The 19,686-nt window shown below is 44.9% G+C and overlaps 1 protein-coding gene across 1 annotated transcript; it reads right to left on the bottom strand.

Moving 5' to 3' along the window:
* Window positions 1-14,608: 14,608 nt before the first annotated feature.
* Window positions 14,609-17,127, bottom strand: LOC105455551 (protein sister of odd and bowel). The gene is made up of 2 exons (XM_011698952.1): window positions 16,190-17,127; window positions 14,609-15,005 (listed from the first exon to the last, which is right to left on the bottom strand). The coding sequence occupies exons 1-2, from the start codon at window positions 17,125-17,127 to the stop codon at window positions 14,660-14,662; spliced, it is 1,284 nt and encodes a 427-aa protein (XP_011697254.1). The 3' UTR covers window positions 14,609-14,659.
* Window positions 17,128-19,686: the final 2,559 nt, after the last annotated feature.

The raw sequence follows: 19,686 nt of genomic DNA, 5'->3' as shown, positions 1-19,686 counted from the left end.
ATCTCCACGCTTCCGGAAGCTGTCCGTATCCCACGGGTCCCGACAGCACGTTCCACCGGCCGGCCGAAAGACAACAGCAACACGGCCATCCCCGAGTGGTCTCGAGTGTGGATCCTGATTTCCGTGGTTGACAGGCGTGTCCGTTCCCCGAGGATAACAGACACGACGGTCGGGACCAAACGCGCGTCAATGAGAGATCTCGCTCCGAGATACGAATCGCAGACTGCGGTTGTCGCATGATTGATCAATTCTTTCGGAGCCGTCGGACGTCCGCGTTTCCTGCTTGATGATTGGTAAATCATCGTGTACTTGAAATATATATAGCAATCAAACGTTGCGCTAAATGCGATACTTATGCGAATAACATATCTGATTTTTTTTAGAATTGTAGAATAATGAGAATATAATGTTAATAATCAGAAGACTATTGATGATTATAGTATTAATATTGTAATTGATTTCTTCATCGATTTAAGAGTGAATGAACTTCCTATTTATCCACAATAAAAACTTAAGAAAGAAGGCTAGATAACGTATTACTCCAGTTTTTAATGCAAAAAGTAGAATATGCAATCTGAGTTAAAAGTGATAAAAAAATTAAGAAGTAAGATTTATCCAATAAAATAAACGTAAAATAATGAAAGAGGTAAAGTTTTGTACGATAATCCCTTGACAATTTTATATAGCTAAATATTAACCTATATAAACCGTAACGCGAGAAAATCTCAAATCTCGCATTATCAGCGAGATTATGATATCAGCGCAAAACGAAAAATAAAACGTATACGATCTGAGTTAAAAGTTAAGGTTCAATTAAGAAAATTGAAAAGCGACGTTTGTTCAATGAAAAGAAATATGATAAGAAAGAAGAATGTCTCCCTGATAATCTTCCGATAATTTTATATCGTGAAATATATATTATCTCAATCGCGAGCGTTATTAACGGCGACATTGTTGTCGTAATATCAGCGCTAAACGGATGCCACTGTGGTACGCGCCGTCGTGTAAACGTGGAATACGGTATTACTTTGTCGTTGATCGAAACAACCGACGCGGAGATACCGATAGAGATAAGATACCCCCGATGCCTCGGATGCTTTACTCATCCTCCTCGCCTCTGCCGGAGTCTCGCTCGATGCCAGCTCGTGCCGGAGAGGTGCCTCTTAAGAAGGGTGAGAAGTGTCACCAGGTTTTATGCCGCACAGGGGGCCCGCGGCGCGGGAAGGGAGGCGGGGGAGGGGAGGGGGAAGGGGAAGAAGACCTAACGCCGATGAAAGAAGGAAGACGAAATGATCGTGAGAGGATAAGGGGGAATGGGGGGAGGGGTGGTGGCGCGAGGGAGATAGAGTGAGAGGGAAGGAGGGAGATCTCTCAATGGAGATAGGCCTACGACGGTCCCGACCGAAGCTTTTGGCTGTCGTGCGAAGGTTTCGTGAGAGTAATTTGTCGTGCGACCACCTCCGGGAATGTTTAAATGAATTACTCGGGGTGGGCCCGGAGACCACGAGCCTTCGGGAACTTTTATCGGCGCGACATCTTGTATGAGAATGCGGGCCCAACAGGAATAAGAGGCGAACCGAAACCACGGCGCGGGTTAGGGGAGAAAGAAGGAAGGACTTCTCTCTTTCTCGGGAGGAGGCGAGACGGCCGGAGTCGACTTACCTCCCAGTTGGTTTATTGCTCAATCCGCGTTCACGGCTAATGGATTCGTCTTCGGGGCCGATGCATGCGTACCTATACGACACGAATCGACCAGCACCTGCATCATTCTCCCTCCCCTCCGCGTCTCTCCTTCGCGCTTCGGTCTTTCCTAGCCCTCCGCGTTTATGTGTCGTGCGACGAATCTACCGCTGGTGTACTTCGCTCGTAACATTCTGCAGCATTTGTGATCTAATATGATATGTCTGACTACAAGAATATTAATAGATTAATCGTAGAAACAGAAATAAAGCGTGCCGATTACAATGCCTACTAAATCGAGACGTATCTTTAAAATAAATGCAAAAACTTGCATTATTTCGTCTAAGTATCTAAATTTGACGTTGTTTTATTCTTTAGCTACGTCTTTTGCAAGCATTTCTTTCACAAGCATTTCTATCGCATTAACACCTTTTAAGTATCGTGTAAGACTCTGTATAGCAATAATCATTTACAGCTGCCATGAAGGAAGACACAGCGTTCGCAAACCCCCTGCAAAATTATACTCAATTCAAACATATGTGATTATGTTGTTTTCTCTTTCACCGTCGAGGAAATATTTGTCATTAAATCGAATCATTAGCGATCCGAGATGACTCGGACTTGCAGATGTAATTGCTTAAGTTTTTCAACCTTTATTTATAAGACGAAATCAAATAAGTAAAAAATATGTACACGCACGAAGGAAAAAATAAAACAGAAACAATAAAAAAAAAATCAAACAAAAAAGATTCTGCGGAATGCTTCTCAAAGTCATTGAATATCGCGATAGTTGAATATCTCTTGCTCTCCCGCGGAATCGAATATCCTTTCCCGCTAAATTTACATTATTGTCGACGTGCATTTTCAGGATTTCAAGCCGAACAACGCGGTGGTTCGCGGCGGTCGGCTCGCAATACCGGTGGATGGTTTCTCAAGGTGCGGATGTCGCGAATCATCATTGCGATAACGGATGGCCATCGCGCCATTTACAACGCGTGGCCGAGGATCGCGTACCTACCTGTACGTGTTACCTATATGCAGTAAAGTTTATCTCGCGACTCGGCCACCGACCACCATGGGTTTTACCTGCAGCTCCTATACCTGCCCGTGTTTATATGCACCTAACACCCGGGGACGACCGGAAAGACAGCGAGTAAAAGAGAGAGAAAAAGAAGAAGAAGAGAGAGAGAGAGCGCGCGAGAAGGGTGAGAGAGGGATAGCGGACAGATAGAGCACGAGCCGGTACCACACCTTCTTCCTCGGGTGAGTAGAATTCAGCTCGCGGTTAGCATCAGTGGACCGGCCAATGATTTACCCAATTTTACGATTCCCGAGCGGTCCACTCGGGCCGAGTCACCACGCGATTTTGGTCTAAGAATCGTCTTTAAACGGAAAACGGTTCCCGGCGCGCGAGGCGAAAAAAAGTAAAAGAGGAATAAATTTCCTCGACTCGACGGGCGATTAATGTCTACGGTAGCTATTGATATTTCTACCGATGCGGAGGAAAGAAATAAAGGACGATGTGGGTATACACGTCGCGTCTGCATTCCTGCATTGGACGGAAGCCAAATGCAAATGTGATTCATGCGAGATTCTCCTAGACAAAATACACGGCGATAAAATTCCGTGCATTTCGTTATTGGGAAGCAATAAAAGATGAATCACAAATTAAAATAAAAATGGAAGACGAGTTCGATAAAAAAATTTCAATATTGTAAAATAGAATGGATAATAGAGAGACAATAATGTTGTATATTGCTGACAACATTTCTAATTGTATGCATTCGACTTTGTTAATTACAATTTCTATTAATAATTTCTATTAACAAAGCTGTAAATAAGAAGAACAGTATTTTATTTTCCCGATAATCACCATGCTCCAATTGTTTCCACAAATTAAACGGTCGCAAGTGAATGGTATGTCCGTTCTGCACTCTTTATGATTGCCCATCGTAAGAGGAAGCCGTTAATGCGGTTTTCATACGGATGTCCACCGCGTGTACGCGATATTGCTGACGAACGGAGGAAGAAACATATCGAACCGGTTCGTAACTAAAATAGAGGATGATTTCTCCTTCTCTTTGTCTTCTCTTCTCCCTCCCCCCTCTCTTCTTTCTTTCTTTCTTTCTCTCTCTTTCTCTTACAAACCGATTTCTTCTCATTCCTTCGGCAGTGTATGTAACGGTGGTGGTACGTTCGCTGTACGGTGTTGTGACGACGCGACTGGTACCTATATGGTAATAATGTGACATGGATGTCGGTCGCGCGTCGTCGGCTCGCACCAGGAGGCCTTATCTTACGGTGAAGGGGGCCCCCATCCACAGGGGCCCCCTGTGAAGCCTATGCGGAGAGGGCCTCGGGTCTGGCACGCGGCACACCCCCGTATACGCGGCGCTCGACTCCGCGGGATTCCTGCGGGATTCCTCTACCGTTCCCTTTCGCCTGCCCTCATCTTCCTACGGCGCCGTCTCCGCGCTTCGATCCCGACTTCTTTTCGCTGAGACGAACCAGCATCGGAAATTGGAGAGATCGATGTAACACTGATCTTCTCTCTAAGAACATGTAAATTCTTAAAGGATCAAATTTAGAGTCATTTCTTCAAGTTTAAAAAATCTTCGGTAGATGATTATTGTGTTAAATCCTTCAATTAGTATATCATTAATATCACATTGATAAATAGAATCTTTATCACGTATTCGGCAGTGGCGAAACAATTGCTACAAGATGAATTTTGTCATGTAAAAGTATAATTAATGAACAAAAGTAAAACTTTTAGAATTTAGTTTGAAAGGATTAAAAGAAGACAATAAAAATCAATTTCTTTAAAAATTATTTTATACTCATTCTCTTTTTCTTCCTAATAACTATTTCTCTAATTTGCAAAAGCTATGTCTAAATTAACAACGAGAAGATATCTGCACGAGAATCCTTTTCTTTATTTTCTCTGTTGTGTAATGATCAATCACGTCACTATACTCTTGATGTCTACAACATTTCTTAATTTAATATATAGTAATTGAAACATAAAAGTGGCATTTGAATAGTTCGTGCGCTCCAATTCAGTAAGATCGGAAGATATACGTGTGCAAGCGCATAGCTTCAGATACGCCCGCTTGCACGCTCCGAGGGAGGCTTGCACCCCCTTTACTCTGCCCTATACACTCGGGACGGTCCCGGGGCCGCCATTAAGAGACACGGATATTTCATCTGCGCAGTCATCGCATATTTCGATTTCTTCCCTGTCATCCAGCCGGCTCGTACGGGTGCTTTCAAAGGGCCCCGAGCTCGGGGCTTGTACATTGTGCGTATATGTAGACGTCGGTATCTCGCCATTCTCCCACTCGGGCATTGAGCTCGACGTTTTTCTTCGGCGCCTTGTTTCGAAACCCTTTTCGTGGCCCGAGTACGGCCCCGAGTATTGTCGCGTTGATTAACGTTTCCGTAAATGCGCCGCGATTTATGACGTATCCAGCGATACATAATTCATCGATATGTGGATCCGTGCGTTCGCGCTCGTGTAATTTGTGTAGAAAATATGAGTTCATGCTGCGACACGTAACACTTACATAATGATAGATATTATACCATTTCCGAACAATACAATTACACTATATACACTAATTAAATCTATAGTATCAAATTTAATCCTATTTGAGTTGCCACTGCTCCTATAATACTTAATATACATATAGTTATTTTTAAATAAAACAATGGAATTTAACCCAAATTTGGGTTAAACTTAAACTGTTTTAAATTATTTAATTCTATTGTTTCAGTTAAAAATAATTATACATAAGTATATTAAGTAGGAGCAGTGGCAACTCAACTAGAGTTAAATTTGACACTATACAGATTTAACAATGTAAAAGAGAATGGGGATTCGGACGAGCAATTTGGGTTAAAAGTTGCATAATAATTGCGATACGATACGAAGGATACGTTTAGCAAGTAACATTTATATTTATATCATAAAATGTTATCTTATAAAAGTAACAGATAATATTTTAATTGAGAGAAAAGATTGCTCATCCTGAAACAATAAGATAATTAATAGAGCGGTACTTTTTTTCTCTTTGTACTCGCCGATCGTTAACATTCCCCGGTCTCGATAAACCTATCTTCCTTAAAATTCTTCGGTGAATTTGATCGTGACAAGTTTTGGAATCTGTAAAAAGGACAATCTCGGATATAAGAAATAAAGGGAGAAGAGAGATCAAGTTTCACGAGGTTCTTAAGTCGATCCGAGCGCTATTCTAGACACTGGTATTTTCGAGAAACGATACAGCCGTACGAGCTCACTATGTCACCTTCACGTTTTATATATCTTCACACTTCAGCCTCTATTATAATCCAGCTATATCGTAGCGAACGGAAACGGCGATTGTTTTTAGTAGAGTTTCGTAATGAAGAATTCTTAGGTCAATCTTGAATTTAAATATAATTAATAATTTCTGAAAAACGAGTTAATATAAAGTAGCATCTGAATTCCCTCGATAAATAATATTTTAATTATTGAATTCCAAGACTATAAAAGATGTATAAACATCTGTATAAAATCTTTTTTTTTTTTTAAAGCAATTAAAAGTGATTTGAATATTCTCACGTGCAATTAGAACTTTGCCATTTTTCAATTTGCACTCTTTTACCTCTAGGTTATTTCTGAATCAGGACAAATTTAACGAATTACTCTAATTGTAAGGAAACCTGCGCGATCACTTCTCTTTTAAAAGCTTACACGATCCAGCGAGGACATACGACGAAGACGTGGGCTCGCATGCGCTGCATACGTTACTCGAAATGATCTGTAATTGAAGCGCATATACGTACTCCAGAAATGTACTCTAGACGTACTCCTCGCGGAGCCGCTTGACGGCCGACGACGTCGAAGGCGGCTTCGACTAAGTCGTCGATCTGACATCTAACGAGTAAACTCGCCGTCGCTTACGACGGGCCAGGAAGAGGGGCGCCAGCGCGGAATTTATTCAACAGGTTTACGAAGTGACGATGCGATGAAACATCCATAATGGTGGCTCGTGGTCTCTCTTTTCTCGGGGTCCAGTTGGCCTCTCCGCCGGTCGATTATAATATAAATAAGAATTTATCGGTGCCTCGCGGGCGTTAGGTTAAAAGGTTTACGTTTATTAATTTCGCTAATCCTCCCCTGAATGCACAGCTGCGCACACGAAAAGGAGGGAAAAAAAAGGAGAGGAGAAACGAAGAAGAAGAAGTAAACGCCACGTAAAATGCGGCGCTGGCTCGTGCGCCGCTCTCTCTCTCTCTCTCTCTCTCTCCTTCCTTCGCAGATAACTTCTTCTACCCCGACGCTCCTTGCGTCCACGTTCATTCTCCTCTCGCTCTTTTCTCTATCTTCATCATTCACTGTTTATGGGATATTAGTGCCGCCCGCCGCTAACGCGATGAAAAATAAAATAGGAGTGTTCGATGGCACACGGCTTGAACCGTTGTGCGTTTAAGGAGCGAATGGTAAGCGACGAGACCTCGAAGCAGCGATATCTCATCATATATTTATACAATACATGATATAGCGTGGTGCTTAATATGAAATTCATGGTATAGCTGTATAAAACTTTGTACAATTGTCAAATGTGATTATCAGAATATTGTCAGAGACTAATCTATATGCTATCTAATATATATGGCTTCGAACACAATGAGTAAGCATAATTATTTTATGGCACTATTTTATACGTAATAATATTTTATACGTGTGTAAAATCATGACATTAAATACTTTTAATACCTTAAGACTTAAGTGTTTCTGAAACGGAAAGACAGTGACTTGTACCACCGTTTCATCCAAAAACTCAATTCATCGAGTGACGCGACCACAGGTATACAGATGTCAATATTCAACGTCGGTGGTTCTTAAGCGGTCACGAATTTTCGGAAAGCGTGGGTGTCGCGCGCTTTAATTAATAAAGGCATATACTCCCGGCTCGCGAGATAGAGCCCCGAGAGAGATGAATCAGACCTGTAAATTATTGACCGGCGTTATCTGAACGCGGCTATTGGGTACTCAGGTACCTGCTCTCTCTCATCCACACGCCCCGAAGCATTCACACGTAAAATTACGTTATCTCCACGTTTCTTGGGAGGCGAAAGATACGTCCCGAGTAGTACTCGGGTACAGGTAGATAGATCGTCGTACGGGTACGTAGACGCGCGTAAAACGATCGAGGGAACCGGCAGGATCGCATAAACTCTCGAGATTTAAGCGCCGCGAGGGCTCTCCGACGAGGAAACCATCTTCCACTTCGACCACCACGAACATGCTCTTAGCCGCATTGGCTTATGTTTAACAATGTTTCACTCAAAGGTGAGTCAAACGCCAGCGTTCTAGCTTAATGGCGTGCGGATGAGGTCGGGAATAACTCGCCCGCAAATTAATAACCGTAGATTAACACGAGAACGTGTAAGAAAGTGCTCGTTTCATTGTTATCTTTAAAAAGTGTATAATATATGTTTAGAAATTGAAAAAAAAAAAAGAATTGATAACCCTCGCATTTCTTTTAATATGTTTAATGGGCTGTTATGTTAAGATAGATACTTAAAATTTTAAAACGATATTATATTTTTCCAATAAATGTATAAATGTCTAAGATGTCTATATCTTCTTTTACATGTTAAAAATCATAATTATACATGTTATGCTGGATAAATTATTAATGCTAGATAAAGTTATAATTTGTGTTAAAATTGTTAGGAGGGATTAAAACTTACTTATTTGTTATGTGACTTAGATTAATCTTAATAACGATATATATTATTTTCTCTTTTTCTCTCCTTGTCCCTCATGATTTTGTATAATTTATACATATAAAGAAATATAACGATAAACTCATTAATACCGTAAAGTTATTTGTGTGAAAATGATACGTGCGAGAATTCGTATATCTTATCTTTCGTGCGAAAAGGTACAAAGATCTTAACACGTGTTAATCCCCAAAGGTTTCACAGACCAGAAAAGATTACATTCCAATCCTGTTATAGAATCCCTTTTATCCTGGCACGTGGTAAACATTAGCTTTACGTATCTTCAGTATTTTCAGTTTATGATTCTACCTCTAAAGTACCTACCTACAAAGTACTTTGAAATCCGCAACTAGCGATTCGGTCTCCACTTCGTCACGGTCTACGCGGAACTTGGCAAAAGGCGACAAACAAAGGCCGAGAGAAGTCGAGAGCAACCGCAAGCTGTAACGTATTGCGAGAGATCGCATATACGAGGAACCATGATCCGCCATGCTTTGGACGTAATTTCTGAATGCATCTAGACGAACGTCTCTGACGACATTTGCGCGTGCCATCCTTGCGGCCAGCCGCAAGAATAAAGTTTCGAGCGATAGTCTGATCGAAGACGAGAACTTTGAAAGGGACCACCGTGGTAATTTTAATAAATAATGTCCTCACCGTGGTTTTATCGAATAAAATGCGAAACATTCGATCGGTTATATAATTCAATAAATGTTTCGTGCGGAAAAAGGATAGAAAACATTCGGATTTAATCTAACTAAATATTTAGATAAAATTTGTAGATTCTATTGAAACCAGTTTAAAATAGAATAGAAATAATTGCATCATACATTTTGTATTCCGCCTATTTCAGTTTAATAAAGAGAAAATTATGATTATTATCATTTTTTTAGTTATACAATTTGATACGTAACTGTTATTTCATAACTCATATTTCATAATGGCTCTTCAATGTACCACACTGTAATTGCCACTCTCCTTTCTTCCTCTTTTAGCCACAGAAAGTGTATGATTTTGAAATCATCTCGTTGATTTCTAAACGATTCGAGATACACGTAAAGAGATTAGATGCGCCGAAGATCAATCGTAGGAAGAAAAGCATCCAGGCATGCGAGTCCATCGTGCATGCGAACGTGGCACGGTACATCGGCGGGGAACGCAGGACGAGGGAGAGGAGGAACGCGAAGGAACCCGGCGATGTGAGAAGAAGAGAAGAGAGAGAGAGACAGAGAGAGAGAGAGAAGAGAGGCTGAGCTCGGGCCTGAAATGCGTGGGCGCGAGTGTGAGCTTGTGTCGCGCGAGTCACCACTCTCGGTTGCCCCGGGCGTCCCGCCGTCCGTCATCCTGTCCGCCCGTCCGTATTTCGTAGCTCACGCACACGCACCGTCGCTCGCGTGCACGCACGCGGCCGTACACGCGCGCGCACGCACGGCTCATCGCGCATCAGCGTTCCGCCAATCACACACGGCGCGGACCCGGTCGCGCAAATGAGCCGCGTTTTTTTTTTTTGGCCAGTCAAAGTGTCACGCATGGCCGACGGTCGTGTGTCGCGATTTACGTGTTTGTTACCCTGTACGTGTGTTGATTTGTTTTACAATTATCAGGGAGCTTCGGATACGCGGGTGCTTTAACGTTGATGTTTTTCTCGAAAAAAAAAACAGCAGTTATGACATTGCCATTGAAAGTCATACGCAACCGTAAAATCATTTATGACTACTCGGATAATGTTACGATATTAAATAGACTTGTGTTAATCAAATCCGTGCCACGTGCGTTTTTTAATGAACATAATTAAGTCTATATTATTTCTATTTTTAATATGCTTATATTTTTACATAACCTAACCCTTTCACTTACATATTCACGTCTCCGATAAGTTCTATTTGATTATCTAGATTCTAGATCGCAAAATAAGAATTTGCTTACGTCTTTACTCACCAACTCGCCGATTTTGAGTCTAATGCCGGTTACACCAATAACGCAATAGAGAAGTGATTCTAGTCACGTTGAGAGCCGAGAAACGATAACCGGCGCGACGCGGCGCGACGTGACGCGACGCAGCGGAGGCCGCGCGGCCGCGCGTCATAGTGCGTTCACCGCTGCACGTTACAAATGCTCGTGGCGCGGGCTGTTAAGCGATACACGCCTGCGGTATCGCGGGTGGCCCCCGCCTTTCGCGCGATCATCCGCCGATCGTATATCGGTAAGTACAACTTCGTTCTCTCCCGCGTATGGAGATGTTATACCCCGGTGCGTACGAGCGCTCTTCTTGCGCAAAAAGCGCACGCATACTGGCGCACGTGCCGGCCGGCGCGGCGCGATCGCTCGCTCGCTCTCTCATCCCGCGCTTTCGCGTCCGGTGAATCTCGCAGTTCGACCGATCCTCTTTCGATACATGCGATTGCGCGCGGCACGGCGCGGCGCGGCGCGGCGCGGCGCGGCGCGGCGCAGCACGGCGCGGGTTGATGACGATATCTCTCGCGCAAGCGTGAGAAGGGGCGGGAATAAATTTACGATTTACGCGAGACGCTCGATTTCAATTTGCATAAGTAGTAAATACGCCGGGATTGAGTTACGCAACGAGTAGCGCGAGCCCCGTTTCGGCTGTGCGAGCGCCTGAAAATATTCGCGGGTGGGAGATGGGAATATTCACATTGTGCAACGCGAAGCACCCGGGATTAATGACCGCGGCCTGAGGATCGGCGGTGGTTTTTATGATAATCGCGGATGAAACCGATATAACTGGTACTACGCGGTCGTAATAATGTAATCGTTTTACTGCTGGATCGTTTTTCGGAAAAATCATCGGACCCAACATCAACGACGGAATAATCGCTTCTTGTTGCCGCGAAAAATATTCCCACATGTATTACATTGTAATACCTAAATTTTTTTTCTTACTTTATTCGTGTGATGTCATGGCATTCGGAGACTTAACGTCGGAGGACGAAATGTCAATGGAGAATCGATTAATTTAATTGTTGTCTAATGAAAATTTATTTTTTAATTCAACACTAAAAAGATTAAGAGTGTATCGTAAAAACATTAATCATTTATCAGTTTTGTAAGGAAAATTGCAAGTGAGAGAAATACAATAAGATAATTCAGCGTGACGCAGATGTGAAGTATCAGACATCGCGCACAAGCTGTGGCGCTTTTTCGGTCTCGCGACGCATACAAATCGACACAGTAAACGGCGGATCAATCACGACGTACAAATTGCCAGCAGCGCGTAACATTGCGGGGCCTTAATCTCCTCGATCGAATTTATCCGCAAGATGAAAAGCGACAGGAGCAACGTGTGAGTGAGGAGGGGGGAGGGAGGGTGAAAAAGAAATAGCGCGCGCGGGGCACGATCGCGTTATCGACGCTTCGTCGACTCCTTAAATCAGGGAAGGTAGGGTAGACCGCAGGCCGAGGGATGAAGCGTGTAAGTGGGAATGGACGGGAGAACACTCCTCTCCTTTCCTTTCTCCCTTGTCTCTTGCCTCTCTTTTTTTCTCTTTCCGCTCCGTGACGAAGAGGGGACACGCGCATGCAGATCACGTCGGTTGTAGCCAAGTGATAGCGTATCTGTGGGCGGCGCGTGCGTGTGGTCCTTCTATGTCCCCTCGGTTCCCCTCCTTTAACTCTCGGTTCCTTCCTCGAGCTTCCACCATGCTTGGAAGATACCCTTTTCTCCATTCCGAGTCATCTCGCGAGAGCGCGTCCACTTTACAATCACCCCCTCCCCCGGTTTTCTAATTTCGCACGTCGCGTCGGCCTGTCGATATAATATATAATCGGTCGGGAAAGTTCAGGAGTTTTGCCTCTCCATGCTCATTACGATACGATCGTTTTAATTAGAAATGCGTGCCGTCCGCACTGACAGTTCGTATCTGTAAGGTGATCATAAACTCGCCCACGTAGCCACTCTATATCGTATCGTATAACCGTTAAATTCTGTAATCTTCCCCGGCGCGATATTTTTCCTTGGATAATGAAAGAGGGTATGATGATACACCATCTGTCCGCAAATTATTATGCGGACGCTTTTGAGATAATTTCTGTTAATCGTTTATGGATGGTGCAGTAATAATTGGCCTGGAGCGAAAGAGAGTAATTTTCGGTAATGTAAATGTTGGATTTCACAAAATCACGCAGATTTCGAGAAATATATAAAAACGTATAATTTATTTGGCATCAGAGAGTACCACGAAATTTATCTCTTCGAAACGTCTGAATATTTTAGTGAAATGTTGCGTGTTCAACGCTCCCTCCCATGTCGCTTCAAGTTAGGCTTCTTGGTAGTATTGACTTTTGTTTGTCTCTATTATCATTTTCAAGGCGTCAAATGTAGCCTTTAGACGCTCGCAAGTTGAGAGAGGCTCAACGCAGGGTCAAGGCGTGATGGTTACTATCAGGAATTTCGCTGCAGACGCAGAGAAGTCTCCGAGAAGAAGTTTCTGCCGGTGCCGGGAGACTAACAGGCGATACCTCGAACAGACGTGACACAAAGACTCTCGTCGAGAAGTCATTCCGGTCGCTTCCAGCATCCAGGACTCGCCGTCCCCGGCGGCGGCGTCTCTCCCGCGCCTCCCCCCCTCGTCTTCGTAACTCCCATACGTGTGTATATATCCCGGACGCCGTAAACACGATTTTGCCAACGCGGGGTTTTGCGGTAAAACGACGGGCCGTAATTCGCGGTAAAACGTCCGCCGGTAAGAATTTATGAAAGCTCGCCCGGGAGTCCGGGTTTACGTGAGCATATACACGGTCAGGCGCGTAGCCGCCGTGTGCGCTCCATTCGAGACGACCGGACGATGAGCGGCAGTCGACCGGTCGCGCAGGATTCTCCTTATCGACGAGCGCGAGGAGGCCCCGTCTTTGGATATACCACCGGGATCCGAAATAGCGTCGTTGGGGCCCACCTTCTCTCTTTCTCTCTCCTCCACACTCTTCCCGGCACCTTCGAGAAAAGAAACGTAACTCTAGACGTATCGCGGTGTCATGTCCTGCGCGCACCTGGCGGCCCCGTTCTTTGTAACACAATACACGCGTTTCGTCCTCCTGCTCCACCTCCTCCCCTTCCCCCTCCACCCTCCCCCCCGCTTCCTCCTCTTTAACTTCTCCTCCGCTTACCGTGCCCTTTTGTCTCTTCTTCTCTCCGGCCCGTCATCAGCTTATACCTAGCCTGGATATGTGGAACGGATAAAAAAGGAGAAGGCAAAAATCCTGGTTTAATACCAGGGGGATTGGAATTTTCGGTCGGGCTGACGTACTCCACTCGACGAACCTGTTTAAGTGAACACTTCATAACGCCTGATATATCTAGGAGTCGCACAGATGAAGATTTAAAATATTTCGCGACTACATGCACAAGCAGAAAAAAAATCTGTTTTGCATGTAATAAATTAAATGTGTGCCGCACGCTATTTCTGAGAAGCCAAAGAAAGTTTTTAAAAAGTAAATAAAATCGATGCTATTAATAACAAATCAGACGATATTCTTCGTTTAAATTAATTATTTATATATTTTTTTGCATTAAAATTTCCATTTGAAAATCTCGAATAGTATTTTACCTATATAGCAGTTGAATCGTTCCAATTAGATTCACGATTTGATTTGTCCATCATTCAGCTACGCATAGAGGCGAGGGAGATTGAGTGAAGGTGCAGACGACTGTGAGTTAAAAAATAATAATAAATGTTTATTTTACACACGTGAACGACAGAACACAACGGACACGTATAGTAGGTACACCGTTAAGAAAAAAAAGTGAAGATAACGACTATACGTTATATTCAAGAAAGAGAGAGAGGGTACCTACCGCGTATCGCATACATAGAATTACAGATCTAAACATGCACGAATCCGTATATCCTTATCGTGATGTACATAACAATGATTACGCTCTAAACGTTAACGATGATAGATAGTGCAGGCAGCAGATAGATACGAAGGCGAGTCGGGGGCTCGAACACGCGCAAGGAGATCGAAATCCTCGACCGGTGCCGATTGGACCGTGCAGGGCCGTGGCTCGAATACGAACGCGACCGAATCGACCGTCGGAATCGATCGCACGTCGAAGTCGAGATCACCGCGGCGTTATAAAATAAATGGATATCGATCCGCGTCGTTGGAAGAAAGCGCGCCCGCCCCGATGCCAGACAAGATTTCGTCCTGACGCGACGCGACCGAGGTAAGGACTCGAGATGTTCGCGCGTTAAGACGTCTCCTGGAGAACAATGGTGCTCGAGCCGGAAACGGGCATTCCCGACGGCGGTGGCGACGACGGTACGCCCAGATTGTGGGTCAACGAGTGCCTCCTCAGATCGCAATTTCTGCGGAAGACCTTGCCGCAGGAGGCGCAGTGATAGGGCTTAATATCCGTGTGCGTGAGAAGATGCGTCTTCAGGTTGCTCCTCTGATTGAAACTCCTGGAGCAGACGGGACACTTGTGCGGCGACTCCTCCATATGCAGAATCTTGTGGACAGCCAGCGTCCTGCTCTGACAGAATCCTTTGCCGCACTCGGCGCATTTGAACGGTTTCTCCTTGCTGTGTATGTACCTGCAATGTGGGATAAAAAAAACCTTCCAGTTTGAATCTTACGTTGAAATTTCTTCTTTAAACTATCTGCTCGAGCGTGCATCTGTATTTCTTGACACGTTAGCATATTCAAAACTGTATAATTTATATAAAATTACTGACGCGCGACGAGATACGCATATGTGTGTCTATATAATACTAAAAACTGGAAAGGAGAGAAGAATAAAATAATCATCGAGTAATATATTATTAACTTAATATTATTATCAAGTAAGAACTACAATTATTGCAACGGTAAAGATATGAATGAATGAATGGATCGTGACACGTTGACCATTAAATATAATATACACGTCATTCAATCATCGTTGTAATTACGCGAGGTGGAAAAGGCGTACCATGAATTTGTCCGTTCGTAAATCGTACGACGCTTGTAATTAATGGCGACGCGATAAAGAGATAAATACGCGCGGGTCTCTAAATCTTTCATTCCACACGAAGGGAATGAATTCGGTAAATAATCCTATACCGTCATCAAAGCTTTTATGCGCTTAAACGTTTAATTCAATTTTCTTAAGTAACATATCATTATAATATTTATTTCTCTTGAAAATGTATCCGCAGGTTATAAATAAATTCTATCAAAATGATTATTTTAATCGTGTGCAATTGAATATTACAATGGCGTAACTTGAAATTTGTTTTTAATATAATTCAAAGCATAAATTTAATTCGCTTATAAATGTATTCTACAATATGTGCATGTATTAATAAATACAAACGTCTATGTAATAAAAAATTCGACATAAAAAATATTACTTATTATTAAAATACAATTTTAAAATAAAAATTCATAATCCTGTTTTTTTATTATTTATTAATTATAATTAAATTATTATCATTTCATCAACATGAAAAATATTTTAAAAATCAAAATATCATAAAATCAGCCAATTAACGTTTTTCCATTTAATCAATTAAATTATTTCGAACATTCAACAGTAAAAAACCTGCACGTGTGATGTTCTTATAAGGAAAGATCTAATCGGAAGACTAAGGGCTCAGACACAATGGAAGGAACACAGGGAATTGAAATAAGAAACTAAGGTAAAGGCAAAAGTCAGAGATATTATTCTCATTCCTTATTTCTTTCATTGTGTCCAAACACTAACGTCTCCCAGATGGCTACGGCCTATTTATGTTACCTGTGATCTCTCAGATGATCCTGCCGTCGGAAGGCTTTGCCACATATGTCGCACGAATACGGCCGCTCGTCGGTATGCGTCCTCTCATGGATCAACAGATTGTAGCTCTTCGTGAACTGCCGGTTGCAGAACTTACAAATGAACTGTTTCTTGGGTCTGGACGTACGGCAAGTCCTTGGTACACTCGAGTCCACCGCGATCGTGGCTTGCTGCGCGGACGAGGAGGAAGAAGACGAGGTGGACGAGGCGGAGGAGCAACCTGAGGAGGTCGACGACGGAAAAGACGTCGGGGCGGTCAAGGTCCGCGAGACCGTCATCACCGACGTACTCGCGCGATTCCCCTCGGATATTCGTCGCAGGAGCAGCTCGTGGTTCGCGGAAGAGGAGCTCGTGGTTCCGGACGTCTCGCTCAGCAGGACCTCGTCCTCCTCCGCGAGAAGTGCCAGATCCTCCTCGGTGTCGGTCACAAAGTCCAGCCGTGCCTCGTCGTCCTCGCTGGTCGCCGAAGCGGTCGATCGAAGCAGCTGATCGGCCGTCAGGTGGTCGTTCTTGATGAGCGTCGGGCTCAGGGCCACGTCGACATTCGCGTTCAGTGACGAGCACCTCGTCGGATTGCCAACGACGGTCGCGGTGGCGCCCGCCGCCGCGGTCTGCGGGACGCCGGAAGTCGCGCCGCTCGTATGAAAACGATGAAGCGTCAGGAACGTCTCCATGTACGCCTGCAGATTGAAAGCCGCCGCGGCGGCGTGTCCCGGCTGCAGGATCGCCCGCTGCAGAGCGGAAAGGAGAGCGCCCTGGATCCGCAGGGCGGCACTCTGGAGCGCTAGATTCGGCAATTCGGAGCCCGTCGCGAGACCGGTGACATCGGCGGTCTCGCGCGAGTCCGCCGTGGCCGTGACCGACGAGGTCGACGACGAGGACGACGTGGATGGCACCATTACGAACGCCCGTTGCTCCTGCTCCGGTTCCTGATGCTGTTCCTCCTCCTGCTGCTGCTGCTGCTGCTGCTGCTGCTGCTGCTGCTCCTGCTGTTGCATCCTCCACCGTCGTTCGAATCGTTCCGGATTAGCCTCTGGAACGCGCGCCTTCCGTGTTTCGCCGATATCATTGGCAAGGCGATCGGAAATTCCTGATTCGTCTTAACTGATCCTGATGAGTGTTAGCAACGTGGACGCGCGTGCCGGTATTCCCCTCCGGTATTCCGGTAGTCTTCCACGGCGGCTTTTCACTCTTGCACGACGTTGGCGAACTCGACCGCGCGTTCACATGGTTTTCGCCGATCGATTGTCAGTTACCGAAACGATCGTTTCTGTAGGCACAGTGCTCGAACGTGAAAACGGGAAAGAGAATACACACACGCGATGCTGGCGGTGCGAAGGCGCCCCGAAGACTGCTCCTACCTGCCGCTGCTGGGTACTGCTGGTGGAGCCACCTGGTGGCAGGTATCCGAGTCAAAATGGGCCTGTCCGCGGGGAACGGACCCCGGATTCAGGAGAGAGTGCCGTGCCACAGCTGGTCCGCGGCGATCGCCGGCCCGCCGTTTCGACGATGCGGGCCCTGGTCGCGCCGCGCGTCCGTGGGGCCGCACGATCTGACGTGGACCGCTGCGGCTTGCGTGCCGCGACGACGGGCATACAACTCGGGGACGCACGCGCGCGCGCGCGCGTGTGTGCGAGGGGTATCCGGAAACGCGATCGCGATCGCGTTCGCGGGTCAACAGCTGTTTAACCCTGTCGTGTGTTTCCTTCGCGAAACGCGTGTCTCTCTTACATTTGGAGAGCAAATAGGTATGTAGAATATTTTTATTTGTGCCATTGGAGATGATTGGCTGTAAGAAAGAATAATTTGAAACATATATTAAGAAATTATTCATGCAATAATAAAGATTATTGATCACACAATTTATTTAACTTAAATACCAAACTTACAGCTTTTCATATACATATAATGCTTAGAGGCATTTGTTGGTTCCAAAAACTTATATTTTTATGTAGGGCTATATGTTCTCTCTCTCTCTCTTTCATTCTCTTTATTGCAAATTTGCACTTTTAAATATATGCTTTAATTATTAATTTATACATCCCAAAGAATAATTCAGAAAGTATCGTAAATAAAACTTTAGACATTTTCTTTTTTGAACGTAATATGTAATTCTCTTAAAAAATAGTTTTTTTTTAATCAATAAATTATTATCAATTTGTGAATGTTATATGTTTTACATATGTGTTACATTCATTTTACGTTATAAACTGATTCAAATATAACTGATTTATTTTTATGTCGATTTTTTACAATTCTAATAATCCGCCTTTTACGTATAGAAGAACAAAGTTTATAAATTCCAAGAATGTCATCAAATAATTAGAAGAAATCCGACAGACTGCATTTCAGAGCATGGAGCAGTTTGTCGGATTTCTTCTTTAATCACTACAAGCGAACGGTCCGTACATAATCGACTTAAGTTTCTAATATCTCAATAGACATCGTGTGAAAATGAGGCAAAACCGAGTGAATATAGTGATGCCGCACTGAAAAAAAAAAAAGGTATCTCTCCCGCGGTACCGCGCCCGTGCGCCGCCGCGGCTTCATTCCGACTCGACTCAACTCGGACTCTCGGCAAAGCCGCAACAATTTACGACGGCAATTAATGCGCGCGAGTAAGCCGTGTATAGCGCCTATAGTTAGCTGCCTCTTCAGTGTCGGAGCGCACCGAAAGCGAGGGAGAAAGAGAGACATTCCGTACACGCGCTCTCGTGCGCGCACATGAGAGACAAAAAAAGGGCGAGTAACCGGGCAAGAGGGAGAGAGAAAGGGAGGAAGGATGAGAGAGAGAAAGAGAGGGAGGGGAGAGAGAGTACGATGGAGTACGATATAGAAGGAGAGGTGGTCTCTCAAGGAAAGGCGAAAGAGAGACGATTGAAGTGGAAAAGGGTGCGGTAAGGGAGGGTGAGAGGGAAGAGAGGAAAAGAGAGAAAGAGAGAGAGAGAGAGAGAGAGAAAGGTGCGCGGCCAAGAGAGAAGAGAGGCGAACCGAGGCATCGGGCAGACTAAATAATATTATAGGTGGTGTTCTCACGGTCCCGGGACGCCCGCGGGCCAACTCGTCACCCCTCTCCCCGTACGGCCCCTCTTCCACGCTTTATTCTCTCCTCCCGCTCTCCCTGGCCGCCTCTTACTCCCCCGCGCGTAAGCTTCGCCCACGCTGGGCCCTCACGGAGGGCCCCACGGAGTCGTTTGAGTCCCGCCGGTGGAACGGAGAGGCTCCGACCGGACGGTGCCGGGACGCAGACGAGGACGCACGAAAGGGTCAGGGGTCACCTCGCGCTCGCTGACCGTCACCGTGGACGCGGTTCCTTCTCTCCTTCTCTCCGCTCCTCCCCCTTCTCTTTTTTCCTCCTCGGCGTCTCTACGTCGAGGAGGGCCCCCGCACTCCTTTTCCCCTTCTCCTCCCCTCGCGCGCGTACGTCTTTTACTCCCCTTTCGTAACTTCGATGCCCT

Source organism: Wasmannia auropunctata, unplaced genomic scaffold (genome assembly GCF_000956235.1).
Source record: "Wasmannia auropunctata unplaced genomic scaffold, wasmannia.A_1.0 LD335898.1, whole genome shotgun sequence".
NCBI classification, from domain to species: domain Eukaryota; kingdom Metazoa; phylum Arthropoda; class Insecta; order Hymenoptera; family Formicidae; genus Wasmannia; species Wasmannia auropunctata.
Note: the sequence above shows the minus strand (reverse complement) of the source record. Positions and strands in the feature narration are given on the sequence as shown.

What these genes read in the sequence shown, in the direction of transcription:
- LOC105455551 (XM_011698952.1), bottom strand. Translation starts at nt 17,127, where the DNA reads ATGGTGCCATCCACGTCGTCCTCGTCGTCGACCTCGTCGGTCACGGCC. An exon ending in GATCATCTGAGAGATCACAG is followed by an intron (nt 15,006 to 16,189) that starts GTAACATAAATA and finishes CCCACATTGCAG; the next exon opens with GTACATACACAGCAAGGAGA.